A 20505-nucleotide genomic window follows, 5' to 3' on the forward strand; every position below is an offset into this window, starting at 1 on the left:
CGTACTATAGATAGTTTCGAAAATATTTCAGCTTCCAGTCTTAGATCCTTAACGTAACTTCGTAAATTCAAATCATCAACTCTTCTACTATTAGCACGCAGCAGTGACGGGGAAAATTTAATAGTTGAAGTTACGAATGAACTTACTATCAATAATTTATCGTTCAAACGTAATTGGAAATAATTGGAAATAATTATAAACGGCCGTGGTTATGCGAGAAGCTGATCAACTATCTGACTGAAATAAAATACGAACAAATAAAGTAACTTTATTCCCAATTTTTAGCTCGGTTACTTTTTCAACGATTTCATGCTCGACATTGCTACGTGTGTAGCGCGTGGTGTTAGGATCGTCAACAAACCGTTCGAAGCGGAGATAAGGACTCCTCTTGCCCCTGTGCCCCCGCTTCTTTCCACCAGCGAACCATACGAAGGTCGAATTTCTTCGATCGCGGACGAAACGAAAACAATTTACGGGCTAAAAAGTAATTCGAATCTTGGGGCGAAACTTGGACTCCTCGTAGATTTTACTTGTTCCCACGGGTAGAGAACAAGGTGTATACCCGTGTACACGATTGAGGAAAGGTGCGGAGAAATACGATGGCGCGGGAGATAGGCGTAAATCTGGCGTGCGAGGCCACTAATGAAAGAGGGCAGGAATTTATCGTCGATATAAATTGTCCCCGGATGTCGGACATCCGGCGGCCGTTCGCCATCGATCGCGTGGCCCGCGAACAGGAGGGGGGCGAGGAGGATGGAGAAGAGGAGAAAAAACGCACGTTTTGGTTCGGCCTTTATTGGTCTCGAGTGGCGAAGGCGAAGCAGCTCGAAGCCCGGTTTAATTAGGCGATCGAAAGCGGGCCGGGGCGAGAAAGATCGACGCGGACGGCACAATAACGAGAGGGGGGGGGGGGCCTCGTTAGAGGGCGGCCCGATCGAATCGACCGTTCTATTTCCCGCTGACAAACGACCCTTCTACTTCTCTTCGCGGTTTCGTGTACGCAATTATCGGCCTGTTGCTTCGGTATAGTTGCCTCGCGCATCGCGCTCTTTCCAATCTCGCGTGGGTGGCTGCAACGATCATTGTCGCTTCTCCCGCCCGCGCGTATCGATCCCCGGAGCCACGGGCTTTGGAACTTTCGAGCTTCGAGGTTGGATTACATACCCGTGGATGAAATTTTGAAAGAGCAAGAGCAGATTATTCGTGGAGAAAATCCTATCGCGTTAACCCGTTGAAAAACTAATTAACTAGTTGAAAATTTCGAACAAACTTACTTATTCGATAATAAGTTTAATAGATCCGCTTTTCGTGCAATCGCTCGTTTGCCATCGCAATTATTTCCGATTGTTATTACGTCGAGAACGATAAATTATCGAAATAACTTATCGAAGTGATTTTATTCGTAAGTTTGATTATTAAAATTTATCCATCGCTGAGCGAGAAGAAAGGAAATACCTATTTTCACGCGTATTTTTATTTCTACCATGATATTCGTCGCATACGTTAATCCAAAATGGACGATCTGTATCCAAAGTTGGACATTGACCCGTTGAAAAACTAACTAGTTAAAAAATTCGAATAAAGTTACTTTATTCAATGATAATTTATTCGTATAGCCTATATTCTCGATTATTATTATGTCGAAAACGATAACTTATCGAAGCAACGTACTTCAAAGTTTGCCCACCACTGTCCCACGCGTTCTACCTTCTTCCTCCTCTTTGTACCCCGATCCTTTTCCAAAAATGGCCACCGATCGGTCGACGACGAAGTACAGGGAGCGAAGCGCACAAAGAACCCGGACGTTTCTGTTCTCGAAATCCGATGACAAGAAACGGGGGGAAGAGAGAGAGAGAGAGAGAGAGAGAGAGAGAGCTTCTGTCGGGCGCAGAATGAAGAATATGCTAATGGCCGCGTGTCGTCGAGCCAAGTCACGTCGTAAAAGGAAGACCGGGCCCCTTCTCGACGGCCAGTCGCAGAGAATCATGCTCCAATATTTTTTATTTATTTATTTTTTTTTTTCTTTTCTTTTCGAGACGGGATACCTGACACGAGTACCTCGTCCATTGATTATTTTCAACTAAAAATTATTTGTCCCCCGTTGAGGAAGGAAACGAAAGAAACGATTGTTCGAGTTGGATGGAAAAATATCCAGGATGGAAAAAAATCTTTAATATAGAGTAGGTCGTAGAAGCAAAAGTTGAAATCGAAACGATAAGAAGGAGGATTGGAATGCGATGAACGAGCGTAACGGATAGCAGTTGCATGACAAATATAACACGGTTGGAGTTGTGTTGGCGATTGCTTCGTTCCCATTGTAATATATGTCGCATCACGATAATTTCATTGTGCTCGACCTCCATCCTTTCCTCCCCGTCGTCTCTTTTCTCCTCCTCGACCTTTTACTTTTCGTTCCCTCGATACGAAAGCGAAAAAAGAAAAGAAAAGAAAAGAAAAGAAAAGAAAAAGGGAAAAAAAAAATGCATTCACTCCTCGCCAAGTTCGCGTGGAATCGGAGACGAGCGGTGACAAAGAAATGCTTTCACCCGTTGGATGCGCGGTGTGCTCGCTCGGCTTGTTTTCCGTTCTCGATTGTCTCGCGGCTCGGTGTCGCAAACGGCGGCACAGCTCGATCCAATTTGTCCCTTTGGCCTCCAACTCCGGCCACGGCTTTAAAGCCGAAACTTTTAATTAAAAAGTAACCATCGACCGGCGGGGAGGAGGAGGGAGGGACGGCCGGCCTCGAGCAATTTGCGGCGATATATAAAACTTCCCTTCCTTCCTGCCGGAAACAAGGCGGAGGCAAAAAGCGAGGAAACGTCTCCGCGATCGCTCTCCTTCGAACGGAGAAGGTCTCCGCAATTTAACTCTTTCGCTACGGGCGACTTCTCCGCCGCTCAACCAAAAATGTGCTCGAGAAAGATCGTAAACGGCCGCGTTCACAATTCGAGTTGCTTCGACGTTGTTTAAAACGAAATACGTTTCCAGAGAAGATTAACTCCGATCTCACGTAGAATACGCGGCATTTTATGCAGAGTATTTTATAGTTGCCCATCATAGCGTGATGGCGTTCTTCGATTCCTGAAGAAAATCGATCTATCCCACCAATCTTCCAATTCTCGTCCATTTAAAAGGAAATATTTCAAGATTGCCGCGAGTGTCAGGCGGGATTCGTGGGGGATCGTTTGTCGGAGGAGGGCAGTTAAGCAAAATAATGCTTAATTAATTCATTAAAAGGAGGAGTGCGGGTCCCTTTCCAGGATCTCGTACGGCCAGCGGGGAATTGGTGTTTTGAACACGGGTGGGTCCCGCGGGAGGCAAGAGTCGGAAACGGGGAAGAGCCAGCTATTAAACCCACGGGATAAGTCCTGCCACTTCGCTCGCTAATTAAATTATTCCGCCTCTACCTGCCCTTGGCGGATCCACCACCAAGCATCTTTGTGTACAGGTGAGCGTCTCTCGAGGAGAGATCGTGGCGTTAAACTTAGGATATTATACTTAGCGAGATCAGGATAGAAAAGCGTGCAAATAAATCCTTTCCCCTCTTTTTCTACGACCGAATTCTTTAAAAAGACGAACGCTCGAAGAATTTCCTGCGTATCGACGAGTAGTATCGATCTACTTTTTTCAAATTTTTCGTAATTATTATATGGATTGCAACCGTTTAATACCCCATGGAAATTATTAGGCGTGAGAATGAGAATTTCTTCTCCTTTTTTTTTTTTCGAAGAGCATTCTTTCGTTTTTAAGAAGAGTGGCGACGATTTCGAGCGATACTTTTCGCTTAGGAGATCAGCTGTTGAAGCTACCGAAACGGTTTGCTGTATCTCGCGAAACGTTGAAAAAGTGGTAGCAAAGATTCAAAGCAGGAAATGTTAATTTGGAAGACGATCATTCGGACGAATCAGAGGAATAGACAAAAATCCGACCCAGACGCGAGGAGAATATCCTTGACTGAAACAATGGAGTGATCCGATTTACGTAATAAAATCTTGGTAAGGAAAGGGGAAGAAAGAAGTTATAACTAATTATATTAATACTGTCGCGTCGAGAGAGGAAGAAATGGGGCAGAGCTGATTCTCAGAGTCCTCGAAGAAGATTGGCAATTGCGAGATCGGAAAGGAGAGATCGGGAGCAGATGGCGCGTGACGGGATTTCCCTTCTGTTTCATCATAGGCGAGGTCTGCTGCTCGAGAATTTGACGAAGATACGAGGTATATAAGGGAGGAGGTGAAGAGGAATGGAAAATGGAAAGAGTCGTCGCCAATTGTCGCCAGACCGGGACGATGGAGCTGGCATTTATCACCTGAGAGGAGGGAAGCTGGACCGAGGAGGATTGGCTTCCGATTACGCGCCACGATCGTCCATCATCATCCTCCTCCTCTCGAGATCCTATTGCCTCGAATTGTGTCAGCGGTTTAATCTTCTTCTTCTTCTTCTTCTTCGTCGAGAATTTTCCATCCACACGATGGAATTTTTCAGTAATTTCCTGAATAACGCTTTTTCAACTTTGATTAAACGATAACGACGATTGATATATAAAAGTGAAGGAGAAGAAACGGTTGGAAAGCAAGAAAAGTTGGTTAGAGAGGAGGAAATTGTTGTTGCATCGCGGACCGCTTCGTGTTGCGAACGGAATGTTTCATCCGGAGCCGCATACGGAGCCGCGCTAATTACCAGCACCGTTACCACGATTACAACGTGCAAATTCGTGCTTACTTTTTTTCTTTTTTCTTTTTTTTTTTTTTTTTTCCCTCCCTCGAGTTTTTGCTCCTCGCGATTTTTCGTTTATTCGTTCACGGAAATTGCAAAGCTACATATCGTTATTTTTCGTCTCGCTTCCAACTCGCTTCCAACGCGAAATCAGAATCTTTCGGTTCGATAAACCGAGAAAATAGAACTCGTGCTTGGTTCAACTATTATATTTTTATACCAGGATAATGTAAATTCTTCGTATCGCGTATGCAAAAATATTCATCTCGCCCGTTTTATCTCGATATATATATATATATGTATACATACATACATACATTCCCCTTCTTTACTTTACCCGAAAAATGTAAAATGCAACGAGCTGCTGCGTATAATTTTTTCCCGCTGTTTTACATACGTTTTTCACGACACGATCGAAAGGACATCAGACTCGAGAAAAAGCGATAATTGACTCGCAGGCGCAAAAATCTTCCGCCCAAAGGAAGAAGAAGACAAAAAAAGATTGTCGCTTGAAAAACGAAAAGTCGAAAAGAAATGTGTTCAATGGTGGTCGAGAGCGGGAACTGGAAAACAGCGGACGCTTTATGCTCGACAATTAACGTTAACCCGGAGCGATCCTCCGAGCGTCATAACCCCCGAGAATTAATCCCAATTCGCGCCTTCCATCCTCCATTCAAACTCCCCTCCACCTGAACGGAGGAGGAGTATAATTCATTGCACTCCTCGTTTCAATTGTGCGTCCCAGCCCGCAAGGTGTCGTGTCTCGCCTCGCGTTTTCCAAATTGTTTAGAAATTGTTAGAGCCCAGGAGGATATTTTGCATATTCGAAAAGGGGGATGAGTGCGGCGTGATTACTCAACGGGTCGCGATTCCACGCCGCCCTTGTCCTCGAGGGCACAATCGCGGGAGCGGAGAAAGGGAAGAGAAGGGGACCGAAGCAGGGTCTTTCTTTCTTTTTTTTTTTCCTTTTTACGACCGAGACTGTAACTCTTGTCCAGTTTTTAAGGGAAGGGAAGGGAAGATGGAGAAGTCTCGTAAGGGATTCGTAGGTAATCAAAAGTAGGGAACTTTGGCGAGGAAAGAATTGACGATCGGGGTGTGCAACTTGCTTGCACGTTTCTATTTAAAATTTAAGTCGCGTGGAAATGTTTAAGGGCGAGATCTCGCGTATTTTTTTTTTTTTTTTTTTATCAAGAAAACTTTTCCAACTCTTAAGTTGGTCTTAGATCGGTTGAAAAGAGAAAAGATACGCGACTCGGGAGTTAGTCGTGTCTTTTATAATCCACGAGATATACGAAGCATCCGAAGCAGCTTCGGAAGAAAGTTTTCCAGCGAGATTACGTGCACCCGGAGCTTATTTCACGATTTTCCAAGTACAGGGAGAGGAGAAGTATTTCCTCTCCGATTATTTTCCATCAAAATTTTTCGAAATGATTAATCACTCGCGACGCATCCCGACTTCGCTTCTCTCCGTTTTCTCCTCTCTTTCCACGTTATAAGAGTCGTCAACCCTCGACCCGAGATCGATTCGAAACGCGCTTCGGCTTAAAACAAATACACGTACGTCTTAATAGCCTGAGATCATTACGACCGGTTCACGACACGTGAACAATAAACTTTTTCTCCGTGAAAACGATCAAAGTTTCTTCTTCTCGAGTCTCTCTCTCTCTCTATATATATTTCTTCTTCTTCTTCTTCTTCTCGTACACACACACACACACACACACACATTTTGAAGTCGCGATCGCTTTTTCCACAGGAAGAGGCGAAACGTGGTGGGTCTTCTTCTTCTCCTTCCTCCTCTCGATAGTGGTAAACCACCCTGCCACAAATCTCCTCCTCCATCACCGCTTTCTCCAAACGTTGGCCTTTTTACAGCCACTCGCTTAATCCATCGCGCTCCCTTTCCACGCGATCGCTTTCCGCCGATCTGTGAGTGTGAGTCTATCCTTGAAAAATCCACGTGGAATCAATGTTTCCACCGTGTATTTATTATATACCATCCCTCTTTCGATTTACGCAGATTTTCAATCCCTTTGGAGAAGGATATACAGGATTTTGGATTGGAGTTATTTCGGTTAGTGGACGATAAAGATCGTAAGAATGGATATACGGATTCATATAAAGTTTTAAAACTTTATTTTCTGAGCGACTTTACTTTAACTGCGGGTATATTTTTTAGAAGAAAAAGGTTTTACTAAAAAATCAAATCATAATACTAGACGATATAATTCTGATTATTTTATAAATTAGAAAAAGTATACGAAGTAAGAAAGTATAGCGTATAACACAAGTTGTTATTACAGAAACTTAAAATCTTAAAATTTATACTACTTGAAACTTTATCGATATATTCGTCAACATTTTGCTCAGGAAGAAGTAAAAGGCTTATCCACATTATAGGGAAAGTTTACAAAAGTTTACAAAAATATACTTTGAAACGAAACTTTTTAATTTTAAATTACATTATCGAAGTAGAAGATATTCTATTTTAAAAAATTCTGTTTTATTTTTATTTCAATGATATACGAGCCACACTCGCTATTTGATATTAGCACAAATTAACACGTTGTTTATATATCTTATAGCCTATAATTTTAGTACACGGTTTATAAACCATAGCCGCAATTAAAGGATCAATAGTGAGTGATCATACATTAATAATTTCATTGTCTAAATTATTTCGATGGTACGTAATTTGAGAATCGATGTGTGGGTGAGTTAATCACAGTGATTTCGTGCAAATGTCATTATGCGACAGAATGATCAACGATTTCTATCTCGATAGATTAGATATCGAATAGGACTCTGATGAGGATTTGAATATTGATTTAGAAACTGTACGATATTTGTTCTCGCTACGAAAGGTGAATCGTGAAATACGATATCGATTATCGGATGTTTGAAGAACACTTTGACGCTCGTACTTTTAATATTAACAATTTCTATTCATCGTTCAGCTGAAAGATTCGAAGAACCTCGAAGCAGCGAGCCTTTAAAGCGCCCTAACCTTCGATATAATACCTTCGATTTCAAATTTCAAATATGAAATTGACCTGGAAGATAAGAAATCACGATTGGAAATGGAAGAGAAATATTTTCGTTCAATGTCTCCGCTATTTCACTTTGTCGACGCTTCCTCGAATCGTGTCCACTTTCACTCGTGCCTCTCTTTCGATCGCCCCTTCCTCGATCGGAAACGAGGAGAGCACAGGCATAGTCGTCCGTGTTAATAGTTTCACGAGTATTATATGGCGGAGCGTCCGGATTACGCGAGTCAAACGAGATCGCCACGGATCCAATCGCGATTCTCTGTGGAGAAACAGCTTCCTCCCGCGGTTCGCGTTTTATAAATCGTGGAAAACTAATAAACGTGTTCATTAAAGAGAAAATGCGGCGAGATAATCTCACACTGCTGCCGGATAAATAACTCTCGGGTTTTCAACGTTTCCGGCGAGAATTGCATTCGCACCGATAAGCCCGAAGTCGTTCCTTTCAAATTTAATCGATAAAATAGCTCGTTAAATTCTCGAATAATATGAAACAATATCCGCAAAGTATAATATAATATATATTTTGTTACCAAATTGCTGGATAAAAAGAGAAAGTAGAGTTGTCATTACGCGAGGAGAACAGAAGCCAGTAAACAATGGTTGTCCTTTTCCTGGCCATTATCCATCATTTCCAGATCCTTGGTGGCGAAACCGCAACTGCGCGGTAACCGCGTGCATTCAGGTGCGATTGAAAAAGGAACGGCAACTGAAGCTCGCGCTTTACTACACCGACCAGTCGTCCGAACGCCAGGGCCACGTAAAACCTGTTACATAAGCCGATACACCGCAACCACCGTGGTTTCTCGGAGCCACACCTCGGCACGAGCGAACAGATCTAGAGAGCGCCACGATGGATCGATAACGGTCGATCACGATCGGGGTGGTTGTTGTTGCGGAGGATGGACCGGTTTCCCGGTCACAGAATACTCGCACGCACTTTCTTTTAAACGAAGGGGGGGGGGGCGATTAAACCGATTCGATCGGTTAATTGTCTTTAAACGATTGTTGATCGAGATGAAGATTAAATAATGCTTTTTGAGGAATATCGAAGAAAGGATTAGGGATGAGGAGAGGATCGACGCGATTACGATCAACAAAGATCATTGATTTCGAGGGACGAATATGGAAAGGATTCGTCGTGACTCGCATTATCGCTTTCTTGCACGCACTTGTAGATACGATCTCTCTAAATTCATTTATACCTTTCGGTATATCGAAAAAACTCGTTCTTCGACAGAGCTATCATCAAGCACCCTTTCCTACCTATAGCCTCTAACACACAGGATTGTTCCCTTTTCGTAGCAAAAGGCTGGTCCGTAAAAGGCGAAAAAAAGCAAGTGGACAATTACTTTCTCCGGTCGTGGTCGATTTTTCGACTGGCACCATCCCATCGAGTTTGGTGGATCTAGCGAGGATGGTATCGATGCCGATGGCAAGGTTAGAATGAACCAGTTGGCCGTTGCGCATGCGCGTCTCCCCTAGCTTCCCCCTTCCACCGTGGCTCGTCGGTTGGTAGGTAGTAGACCGGTCTCGTGTCTACGAACCGACAGTTGCGTCTCTGTACGCGTTTGTGCGTGTCGTCGCGGCGCCGCCGACTAGTGCGTCGCCAACCGGCGTCACGGCGTATCTCGCCGTCCATCGGTGTGTATCGCGCGTGTGCTTCCTTTTTTTCTCTCCCTTCCGCAAAGAAGGGATTTCCAAGTGTGTTGTCTGCTCGGTCGTGCAGTGAGTTCCGTTCCTGTTGTGTCGTGAGATCGGTTCTGTTGTGGTGGGACACGTGGTGGCGGTGGACGTCGGAAGTGAAAGTCGAGAGAAGTCTATCGCGGCGCGGTATCGATCGGCGAAGGTATCTTTCAGGAGAGGAAAAGCGAATCGGTGAGAGAGAGAGAGATAGAGGGGAATAAAAAACAAAAAAAAAAAAAAGAAAGGGATGATCTCGCGACACCAGTGACGTCACTTTTACGTGATTGCCGATCGAGAGGAGGCAATGGTCTCGCGACAACGTCGCGAATCTGTCGATAAGAGTGATCGAGTACTCAAGCAGAGTTCTTGGTAAGGATGACTGAAAAGTGTCAACGGTCGTTTCACCGTAAACACGTAGAGAAAACACCAGAAAAATCAAATTTCTTTTATCCCACTTCTCGTCTTTCGAGCTTCTGCTCGAGGTTTCCGTTTGTGTACACCGTTTGGGTTTCTGTCCTTGAGGGAAAATCCAACGGAATTGAACGAGTGGGGGGACATCGCGTGTTCATTATTCGTGCTTTATTGGACGATCATAACATTGTCCAATGTCGAATGGACAAATCAGGCGAATACGTGGACGTGGAGAAAGTCGCGGTCGAAAGGAAATAATTAGAAGAACGTTCAACGATACGCAAAATCGTGTTCCTATCTCTTGTTTTGTGTTGATAAAACTACGATTTCCGTGTCACGTCGTTGCTTATCGCCATTGCTCGTGAAACACGGTGAATCTTTTCCTTCCCTATTTTTCCGTACTTACGTACCACAAAACGTGCGACAAAAATAGCGATTGAAAAATAACGATAACGCGAAATTTCTACTAACGTAGCCAATCCAATCTGGAAATCAATCGTTGAATAATTTAATTTAATAATATCTATTCTCTCCGTTTCCACCGTGTAACACACATCGAACGTTATATACTTTTTTTTAATGATTTTTAAATAGAATGTATATTTAATCCCTTATTGATTTTTTATTTTACTCTTCGCACGATCCGGTGACAGATTTATCGTAGATGATATAAAATAAATATATACGTTGTTGCAACGTTTAGTATTATTTTCGACGATAGAAATTTCGAATACAGGTTTATTCGAAATTTTGACCATATTCTAATTTTGACCATACTTTTCGCTCGCTCGACGACTATTTTGAATGAAAATACCTTTCGATGAACCGAGTTAAGGTGTCGGTCGTGGTTATCCGATTCCGTGGCCAGGTTTTATCGCGCGATAATCTTGCTAGCTAGTGACACTGTCACAACTTTGATAACGGACCGCTTGTTAACCGTGTGTCACGGATGCCTTATCGGACGCCTCATCGTGAAAGAAGGAGGATTCAAAGGTAGCTCGTTCTTCGATCAAACGGAACGTGGATATATCGCGTCGAGTGCTCGTCAAATGAGATTCGAAACGTTGGATTTTGATTAAAGTGAATCCCGTGATGTGACAGAAATTGGACTCTATTCGACTATTTCGACTATCTTTGACCGATCCATCTCTTTCTCGTGTTCGAATAAGATTGAACACATGGATGGATTTAGGACAGTAGAGATATCAGAATGTATCAACTGTATCTTCTCTCTGGTTGAATCGCAATTACGTTTCTTTCCTCGAAAGAGATACGGTTCTGATCTGGCGATTATAAATCGAGAAAATAAAACGTATCCTCGAGCACTTTCTTGCCGGAAATGCAATAGAAATCCTCCTCCTCCTCGTCTTGGAAACAATAGAACGGAACGTGTGCTCGTATAAATCATTTAAAAGAACAACTATCGAAGGCTCTCATCAAGAAATTCTATCGATCTGGAAAGAAGTGCTGTACATCACGATCGATAAAGGATCTCTCCACACTCCTTCTTCTAATAAATTCCCTTAACTCACCTCCCAACGCGAACTTGCTCCCAAAAATTCGTCTCTTTCGTTATCTTCGGCTCGCGACTTTTTCAGAGAGAGATTTCGTTTCACCTTTTGAAAAAAATTGAGACTTTTTTTCTTTTCGACACGGTCAAGGATACACTACTAAATTGCCGCAAGCTCCTGCACCCGTTTCAATGATTGATGACGTCGCGAGCGTCACTTATCAGCGTGATAACGATAAGTAGAGGCAGTGGACGTGGTCGTCGTGGGTGGTGCGGCAGCGGCAGTCCTATGCCAGCCTCCGGGATCAATGCTCGTGACCGATTCGATTCGACATTCTCGCTGCTTAATAAACCTCGCGCGGTTTTTCGCGCTTTCGATCAAAAATACTTGGTGGATAACTCGCCCAGTATCTAATCTCTTCTTCTTCTTCTTCTTCAAACCGTGTAATAATTTCCGTGAGAAGAGATTTTGTGCGGAAATTCGTTGTGCTGGAGGGGAATTTTTGTTGCGGGCTAAGTGTTCGACTTAGTTTCGAGGATGGATCATTATTGTGATCATCATCGTAACAAAATTGGTTTCTCGCGACGAAAGAGAGTTTAAAAATCGTTGGATTCTTGGAATTCTTGCGAACTACGAAAGTGTATTCTCGCGTGAATTCGATATATATATATACACGTATCTCTAAACCCGAGAAGATGAACCGAGCTCTTTGTGGCAAATTGTTGAATTGGATCGTCGCTTGTTCCGAGAGACGTTGCGACGAATTATGCTAACAAAGTTGTTGAATAGAATAAGGAGGTGAGTCCAACACGAGCCAACGGTTGTCGAACGTTCGATAAGAAAATGGAGAATTTACGAAAATTCTTACGAAATTACGTTATTGAGTTTAAAAGAAAAAAATAAGAGAGAGAGAGAGAGAGAGAAAGATAGAAGAAAAGGAACGATAACACGCGATAAGGGATTACGAATTTCTAAGAGATGTATTAATCACGCGAATTCAATATAATAAGGTTATAGGTGTCACGGAGTTATCTTTTATTAATTTTGCTCTGCGATAGTAATTTTCTGTTTTCCTTTAATAGAATCAATATTGAAAAGATAATTGGTAAATTGATAACGCGAATGCTAATAGTATAATATCAATAACAATAATAACAACAAGGAGATAAAATTGTGATAAAATTATCTATCTTATATATTGTATATTTTACATATATCTTCTCTAAATACTATCTCTACGTTCTATGACCATTCGCGTACTTGCAAGTTGAGTCATCGTCACCGACAATGACGTGGCACAAATTTTTCTCCCTTCTTCTTCTTCTTCTTCTTTCCTTTTTTCCTTCGATATACTTTCCGTCCTGCACAATTTCTCGATAAACTGGAGAGTGGCACGGGGCTCGGTTTCACGAAGCTTCGCTCTTCCAACCAACGAATCCAGTTCCGGAGAAACGACCGTGTTGCAGTCGCCTCGCGCATCGATCGCCACGTTCTGCTCGATAGAAAATACGGTGGGATTCCGTTGTGAAAATGTTCGATCGAAAAAAAAAAAAGGAAAACGCGCAAAATTATTATATCAGAGAGAGAGAGAGAGAGAGAGAGAATCGGTCGACGTTACGATATTTCCGCGTCGATTTTTTAACGAAAAAATATTCGAGTAAAAATTGGCTTTTAAATTCTCGCGTTATATCTTCACGTTGTTTGTTTTATTAACGATAAGACGACGATAAATTGTTTAAAAAAAAAAAAGAAGGAGGAAAAAACGCGGTTGCAAATTAACTTTCGACCAACAAGGAGATTGCTCTGCGACCAAGACAGATCAGAAACGTGACGAGAAACTCTGCTCGTGAGATCTGAAAGAGAGATCTAAAAGAGAGAGAGAGGGTGGGGGCGGGGGGAGATGGAAGAGAGAAGGTAGCTTATCGAATTACTTTCTCTAGATAAGTCGATTTTTCTTTCTTCGACGTCACGTGGATGAATCGTTTTTTTTTTTTTTTTTTTTTTTTCCAGAAAAATCGTCGAACTCTCACTTTCGACGCGTTTCGCAAATTTCATAGATTCGCCACGCCATCCTAGTCGGAATATCTAAAAATAATCGTCCAACCTAGATCCAGATTTTACCGCATCGCGCAAACTTTCATCAAGGGGAGCGAACGAAACGCAAAATTTTTGGAAAAATAAATGGAAAGCGGTTCGAAATAAAAAAAGAAAAAAAAAATAAATAGAGATAAAAATATCGATCGACGATGCCCGTTCTCCTCCGATTCACGGATGACGAATCGTCGTGAATCGTCCCTCGGCTCGGGCGGACGATTTCTCAATCGTGGTTTTATTTTTAAAAAAGTGGCAAAACGACGGCGAGCGTCACTCTCGAGATTTTTCGTAGGTTGTGCGTGAATGAACGAGAATGTAGCGAGATACGGAACGATTTGTCTTCGTTACCGATACGAGACGCGTCTTCTTTATTTATGATTCTTCGCTTCGAAACGAGTTACTTACTCCTCCCCCTTTAATCCGTCTCTCTTTTTCCTCTCCTTCCCTTTGATCCCCGCGCGCGCGTCTCGTCGACGTTTCTATCGGGGCGAGACAATTCGACTCGCTCTCGAATAGAGGAAAAAAATTTACGAAACAACGTTTTTTTCTCTCTCAAAAATTCAATATCAATACGTTCAATAACGATATTCTCAGGCCGGGTCCAGGATGAAAATTAGCTCCGCGAAACGAACCACCGCGTTCGAAATACCCTTTGTGTTCCGTTTAGTGTTTGCCGACAGTTTACAAGTAGGGGATTTCCGCCCCTGAATCCACAGTTTCGCGTTCATTTCCGTCCAGTGTCGTATTTAATATTAATGCCAACGCGGCCGAGCAGTCGAGTAATTCGCTCGATCGATCGTAATTAAACCGTGACACGTTGTTCCTGATTCCGATCCCCGAAACCGCAGCTGTTAAAAGGTTGACACGCTCCCCCTTCCTTCGACAGGAAGCTCAACCCTTTATTCGTCAACGTTCGCACGCGATCAATCTTATTTCGATTTTATTTCGAAATTTTTGCGGGTTTCTTTTTCTTTTCGTACAAAAAATTATGTAAAAAGTATGAAACTTTTTTTTCTTCTTTTTTTTCTTTTTTTTATGAAATCCATTCCTGAAACGATATCCGGTTGGAATGAAGGGGAAAAGAGAGGTTGTTTAACCCGCTGCATCCCTAATTCAATTCGCTCTCGAGAGACCAAGGTCCTTGGCTTATTTCGAGCGGAGAGTACGTGTGTAGTAGAGTCGAGAGTGGCGCGAGCGTTCACCATTATGACGAACCCTCGTCCTTTCAACCTTCCTTTTCTCTCCTCTTCCTTTTCGCGAAGTATCGTTCCGTTTATTGGAAAGCAATAATATACAATTCGCGCGATATCCTTTCTTCGAGAGAAATAGTTCGAGTCGCAATAACGAGAAGAAGAAGAAGAAGAAAGTGTGGAAGGAATGTCCGATGGAGGGAAAAGAAAAACGTGATAACGAGCGAATGAAATCTCGGGGGCGAATTTCGCGACGATCGATGACCCTCGACAGTTGGCGGCCTTCCTCTCGCTTTCTCGTCACATCGAGCCATTTTTCCTCGCGATATCCAATATCCAAGGCGAATTTCTCGAATCGCGTGCAGCTCCTCCTCCATTTCTTTTTCGTATCGATAATGTTGGCCCGGCTTTCCTTTATATTTATCTCCAAAGATCGCGAAGAATTTTCATTTCGTTTCGACGTAAACTTTTTGTTATCAGGAAAATGTTAGCGAGAGTATATCGTTAAACTCACCCGTAATCATCGTATCATGTTGTTTAGCTATCACCTTTCTCCGTCGTAATAAATTGTTTACTTTTAGAACACCAACAGAGTTGTTTTTACAGTAGAAGTAGATACATAGATTTGAGATGGAAGTGCACTAGAAAGTAGCCTAGAAAAAGTAGAATAGAAATAGTAAAGTAAAGTTCACCAATTAATTTATACGCTTACACGTAATTCCTCGTAATCGCGATCGATTCCTTCTTAAGAGAAAATCGACGCACGAGGTCGCGCGACGAATTCCCCCCCCTCCCCTCCCGAGGAATTTCGAACCCGGTTCCAATCAAATGGAATTTCCTCGAAAGAGACTCGAAAGAGAAGTTTGGAAAAGTTGGTGATACTTTTTACGGATCACTCGAAATCGAGCTTCCTCCTCCGGCAGATCGCGTAAACGTTCGAGACCAAGGACGAAATTATTCTCCCCAGAGAGAGAGAGAGAGAGAGAGAAGGTGGAGACGAGAGGAAGGAAAGAAGCGAGGAGAATCGTTGGATGGTGGATGTGAGATGTTGGTTGGTATACGTGGAGAAGCGCGACGATGTTGCCGCCGATTTTGAACAACATTAACAGCGACATACTGACGCTGTACACGAACCCCGGAAGCGGAAGAAGCGTGGCCACTCGGCCCACGAGGGGCCGTTACGCGGAGATCGGCGTCAAGAGGTAACTTTTCGCATGAGAGATCAGTGTCCCTAACGAGAGAGGTGATGAATCGAGAGGATTTTCAAAAAAAAAATAAGGGAACAAATAATTTCTCGATCGTATTATTATTCGTTTGTTGCATGGCTTTTGCGTATGATAATGGTAGATAATGGTAGTAGAGATTCCTTTCCCATTCTTTCTTTCTTTCTTTCTTTCTTTCTTTCTTTCCTTTTTCGTTGCGCTCATAATTAGCGACAGATTACTTATCCTGTCTAGTAGTAGCGTGTTAATTACATTTGCACGATTTTATATTCGATTCTTCTCCGCTAAGAAGATAATGATGATGATGGTGGTGGTGGTGGTGGTGATTCGTCGGGGGGCGCTTTAAGGGAAAAAAAGAAAAAAAAGAGAAATTACTGGGAAGCGTATCTGGGAAGCGTGCGTTAATTATCAATCGATGGCCATTGCACTGGGATCCCGCTCGTTGCAGTTGCCATTCGTGCCACCTGCGTTTATTGATCCCGCCGACCATCCGCCCGATACAGGGAACGCGGAAATGGAAATTTTCGAGCGATGCTGCGTCCCGATTCAACCGTCGTATGCGCGCGCCGTCTCTCCCTCCTTCTCTCGTGTCTAGAAAGAGAAAAGAAAAAAAAGGGGGGGGGATATTACGCTATTATTGCTGTTATTATTATTATTATTATTATTATTATTACTCGCGAGCAAAGTGTATGTAACCTGGTCTCGCGGGAAAATCGATTTTAATCAGCGGTTAATATGAAATATGATAGGAAAGTGGGCGAGCCGCGAGAAGCCCTTCGGTTTATTCTTATGTAAGCCTCTTACCAGTAATCCGCTTCGCGAATAGAGAAGAGAATCATTTATTTTTCCCCCCTCTCTCTCTCTTTTTTCCCTTTTCGACCGGAGGCCACTCCAATGGATCCCAATTACCGATGCTATTCCCATTAAAAAGAATAAAATTCGACCCTCGTCTTTTTTTCCTTTTCTCTCTCTCTCTCTCTCTCTCTCTAGTTTTTTAAACGAGATCTTCCTCCTTCTGCGGATTAAAATCGTAGCAGTAAGTAAAATAAATAATAATAACGCGATAATTAAAGGGAGACTAGTTTGGGGGGAAAATTAGAGGCGAGTGGAGATGATTAAAAGCGGTAGAATTTGCGGAAGCAAACAGAAGCGTACGGTGCTCGATGAATCATAGGAATCGCGTGTGGTGGACGTGGCACGGCGACGAGGTCGACGTTCCTCCCCGCGAAGCTGCCCATATTATCGCTCGCCGTTCCGTTAATCGCGTTTCGTTCTAATCTGAATTTTTTATCGAATTGCGCGCCAGTTCGAACAAGGATTATCTTCATCGGGAGATAAGGGTTATTTATCAGAGTTGAAACTGTGTCTTCTTCTTTTCTTTTTCCCTTTTTTTTTAAAAATCGAAACGTAACCGAGACGGAAGAAACGCGAGGAAAATAGGGGAAGAGGAGGAGAGAGAGAAAGTAGAAATTCTTTGGATCCTCGTGCGAACGGAGTGGATGGAAGAAGGGTGGAAAATAAATGGAAATTTAAACAGCGAAATGAGAGGAGAGCGAGAAGAAGGAATGGATGCACGGGCGGAAAAGCGCGAACGCTCAAGCAAATCCGAACGGGTTTGTCGGCGAGCGAAGGAAGAAGAGCGAGGGGAAGGGCCGTAAGTGGAATTTAAACCGAGGGGGGCCTTTTTTCCACCCGTTTCGAGCGTCTTTGATGCTCGTTACCCGCGTTTTCCCCGCGTTTCGCCTGCCTTTTCACTCGGAAAAAACTCGCAGCTCGTTTCGAGGAGCGGCCGATCGTGCGACGACACGGCCATTAATTAATCGAGCTACTCGAACGTGCCCCCCCTCCCCCCCCTCCCACCAGATCACCACCAAGATCGAGCGAAAGGGGTGACTTTCGAATCCTTCGGGAAATTCGAATCGAGAAATTGGATTTAGGAATCGGTTAAGAGAATCTTTTAAAGCGGGGTGTCTTTTCGCGGAGGAGGAGTCGAAACGATCGATGAAACCTTTGTTTCCGTTCCCATCGCGTGATAGCGGTTCGAAAGGGGTAGTGACTGGACAAAATATTATTATTTTTTTTGCGTGGAAAGCTTTTAATTTTTTAATCGGGGACAATACCGATCTGTTTTTGTAATTTTTGTCATTTCGTTGAAGAAAATAATATATAGAAATATACGGCTAAATATTTGTGGTATGAGTTTTTAATAAATCTGCAGGTGTAGGTGAAAAATCAAGTTAGAAAAAACGTACAAGTATTAGTATTAAAGTAGCGATAATTTTCAAGATAACAATGAAAACGACGAAATTGAATATTAATAAAGTGAATTTAGTAAAGTTAAGAAATATTATCATTGCTTGTATCTCCAGAATATAATAAACAACGATAGAAATGCATATAAGATAGCGTATAAAATTAATCGATAAATGGCTAGATCAAAAAAGAAGGCGTTCAAATTAATTTCAATATAGCTTTGCAAAATTGCGACGAATCATTGTACGCGTAATTACCTAACTTCAAGTTTAATCTACAAAAACAAAAAAAGGAATACGAAATTTTAATACATGTTCGTACGTTGGAAAATGAATTTTGTCCATCCGACGATGTATCCGAACCAACTTTAGATTAGAAAAGAGCGAAACGGACGATTTCCATTCTGTTTTCGAGGAAATCTCGCGCTCGGTGCACGGCAACAATAAACAATGGCGGACCTATCGAGGGGCTGCCATTAACGCGACTCGCAACCCCATCGAATCGACGAAAAGGGTCGGAGAACGAGGTGCACTCGTCGCAGTAACCCTCGAGGTGCACCACGTGTGAACTTGCCATGCACGTTTTTCTCTCTCCTCCTCCTCCTCCTTGGAAAATTAGACGCGTCGATGGAATTTTGGCAGGAGAGGAAACGAACGTGAACTTGGTCTGTCGTGGAGCGGAGGTGGTCGCGCGAGTAAATCGACGAAACCGCGCGAAACGGCACTTTGGGTCTAACGTTACTCGGTCGTTTGATGACGATATATCGCTTGGACTTTCCCTTTTCGTTTTCCACGGCTGGTCGATCCGTGGCTGGGAAACCGTGACGTGAGAAAACTTTGCGGGATGCAAAGTTCTCGAGGAAAAGAAAAGCATCGTCTTCTCTCGTACGTGTTGAAAATATTCGAATACAAACGAATTTCGTTGTATATTTGAGGGAAGGAAATAACGGGAGGAAAAGAGGCAGAGTGGCTCCAGGTCATTCGGCCTTGGAACCCTAACGCGAGATACGTCGAGGGTTGGTTTATGAGGCGAGAGTTACGGGGCTTTTGAGTGAAAGTTTTTAGCGATAAACCCGGAGATTTCTCTCTTTTCAATAACACGCGTGCCGTTTTTCCCAACTGATTCTGAACTTTCTTCGATCGGTTTTTCGAAAGAACAAATCCGAATCGAAACTTTCTCGAGTTTTAATTTGAGAGAGATTTAACTCCTTGCACTTCGTGTGCCGCTATCCTACGTTTTATTATTACACGTGTATTTAGTATTACATTCTAGAGACTCTTTCTTTTTACGATGTTTCCTTTCAATTTCTGCTCGAATGTACGTGTATATATAAAATAAAATAAATAGATGTATAAATATATAGATTTTCACCGATCAAGATGAAATGCAGATTTCAAAATTTACGTGTTTTTCAAATTTATTTTACTGAAAGTCGACAAGTCGACGATCGATACAGAAAAATGTTTTCGTTTCGATCGAATACGAAGAAAAATTCCGAAATTCGATTGGGATTCAATAACCTTGTCTAGATATAAATACAAAGGGTTAAAAAGTGTTACGGATATTTAAAGTTCGCCGAGATTGCGCAATTTTGTTTCAGAGTAGTTTTATCATCGAACGTTGCCAGCGGCACTATTTCGTTGGCGATCGCACGTTCGGCCAAATCGGTGCGTGTTATTTATCGTTTCCGGTACGGACGAATATCAAGAGAATCCGCGTAGAAATATATCCACGGGAAATTGTGATAAATTTTTCTGCAATTACAGGCTGATCGATTAATCGTGAAACCGATAGCCGAGCGTTAGACACGGTGGTAAAACTCGTTTTTAGCGAGTTGTGTAAGTGGCGCGGCGAGAGATAACAATTATCGAAGGAAAATGAAAATTATCGCTGGAGACTGGTCACGGATGAGAGATCGCCCTCCACCTACGATCGTTCGTACGATAACATCGAACGCGAATAAAATGATCTCGTTTAAAATCCATCCTCTCCATGGGACGAGACGGAAGAGGAGGGAATACAGTTTCGCTATTTTCGATCGATATCGACCTTCCCGCTTTCAATCCGACCGGCCCGCTTATTCGATAACGGGTCAAGCCGCGAGTCAATCGTTTAATTTCAAAGCGATCCTCCCGTCCTTGTCGAAGAGAACGGCTCGATTAAGACCACCATCCGTTGTTTGTATCCGCCTCGAAGAATAAACGCGACGATCGGGATGAAAGATGAGAGATGGAAAAGTTTTAGATGGAATCGGTTTTTCCATCGCACGGGATGGAAGCCGGTTTCCCCGCCATCATCGAGGCAGGGAAAACGGCAAACCAGGGGTGCACCTTTGATCACGGACCATTCAGGCAATTATGTACTCTCTAATCAC

General features: G+C 42.9%; 1 protein-coding gene across 10 annotated transcripts in view; it reads left to right on the forward strand.

Annotated features, from left to right (window-relative positions):
• Positions 1–20505, forward strand: part of spri (Src homology 2 domain-containing protein sprint) — a 118969-nt gene that overhangs the window by 71456 nt on the left and 27008 nt on the right. Inside the window, exons 1-2 of one of the 10 annotated variants that reach the window (XM_086904781.1) lie at positions 9320–9818; positions 15579–15857. The exons of 6 other annotated variants lie outside the window; for them this stretch is intronic. In XM_086904781.1, the coding sequence (XP_086760907.1) occupies positions 15733–15857 (125 nt within the window). In that variant the 5' untranslated portion in view covers positions 9320–9818; positions 15579–15732. Of the gene's footprint in view, positions 1–9319; positions 9819–15578; positions 15858–20505 lie in introns of those variants that run through there. 3 more of the 10 variants (XM_086904786.1, XM_086904790.1, XM_086904795.1) reach the window with 3 other exon arrangements.

The sequence above is a fragment of the Apis florea genome, unplaced genomic scaffold (genome assembly GCF_048593485.1).
Source record: "Apis florea isolate Af1SG1 unplaced genomic scaffold, ASM4859348v1 contig_1615_pilon, whole genome shotgun sequence".
In the NCBI taxonomy this organism is placed as follows: domain Eukaryota; kingdom Metazoa; phylum Arthropoda; class Insecta; order Hymenoptera; family Apidae; genus Apis; species Apis florea.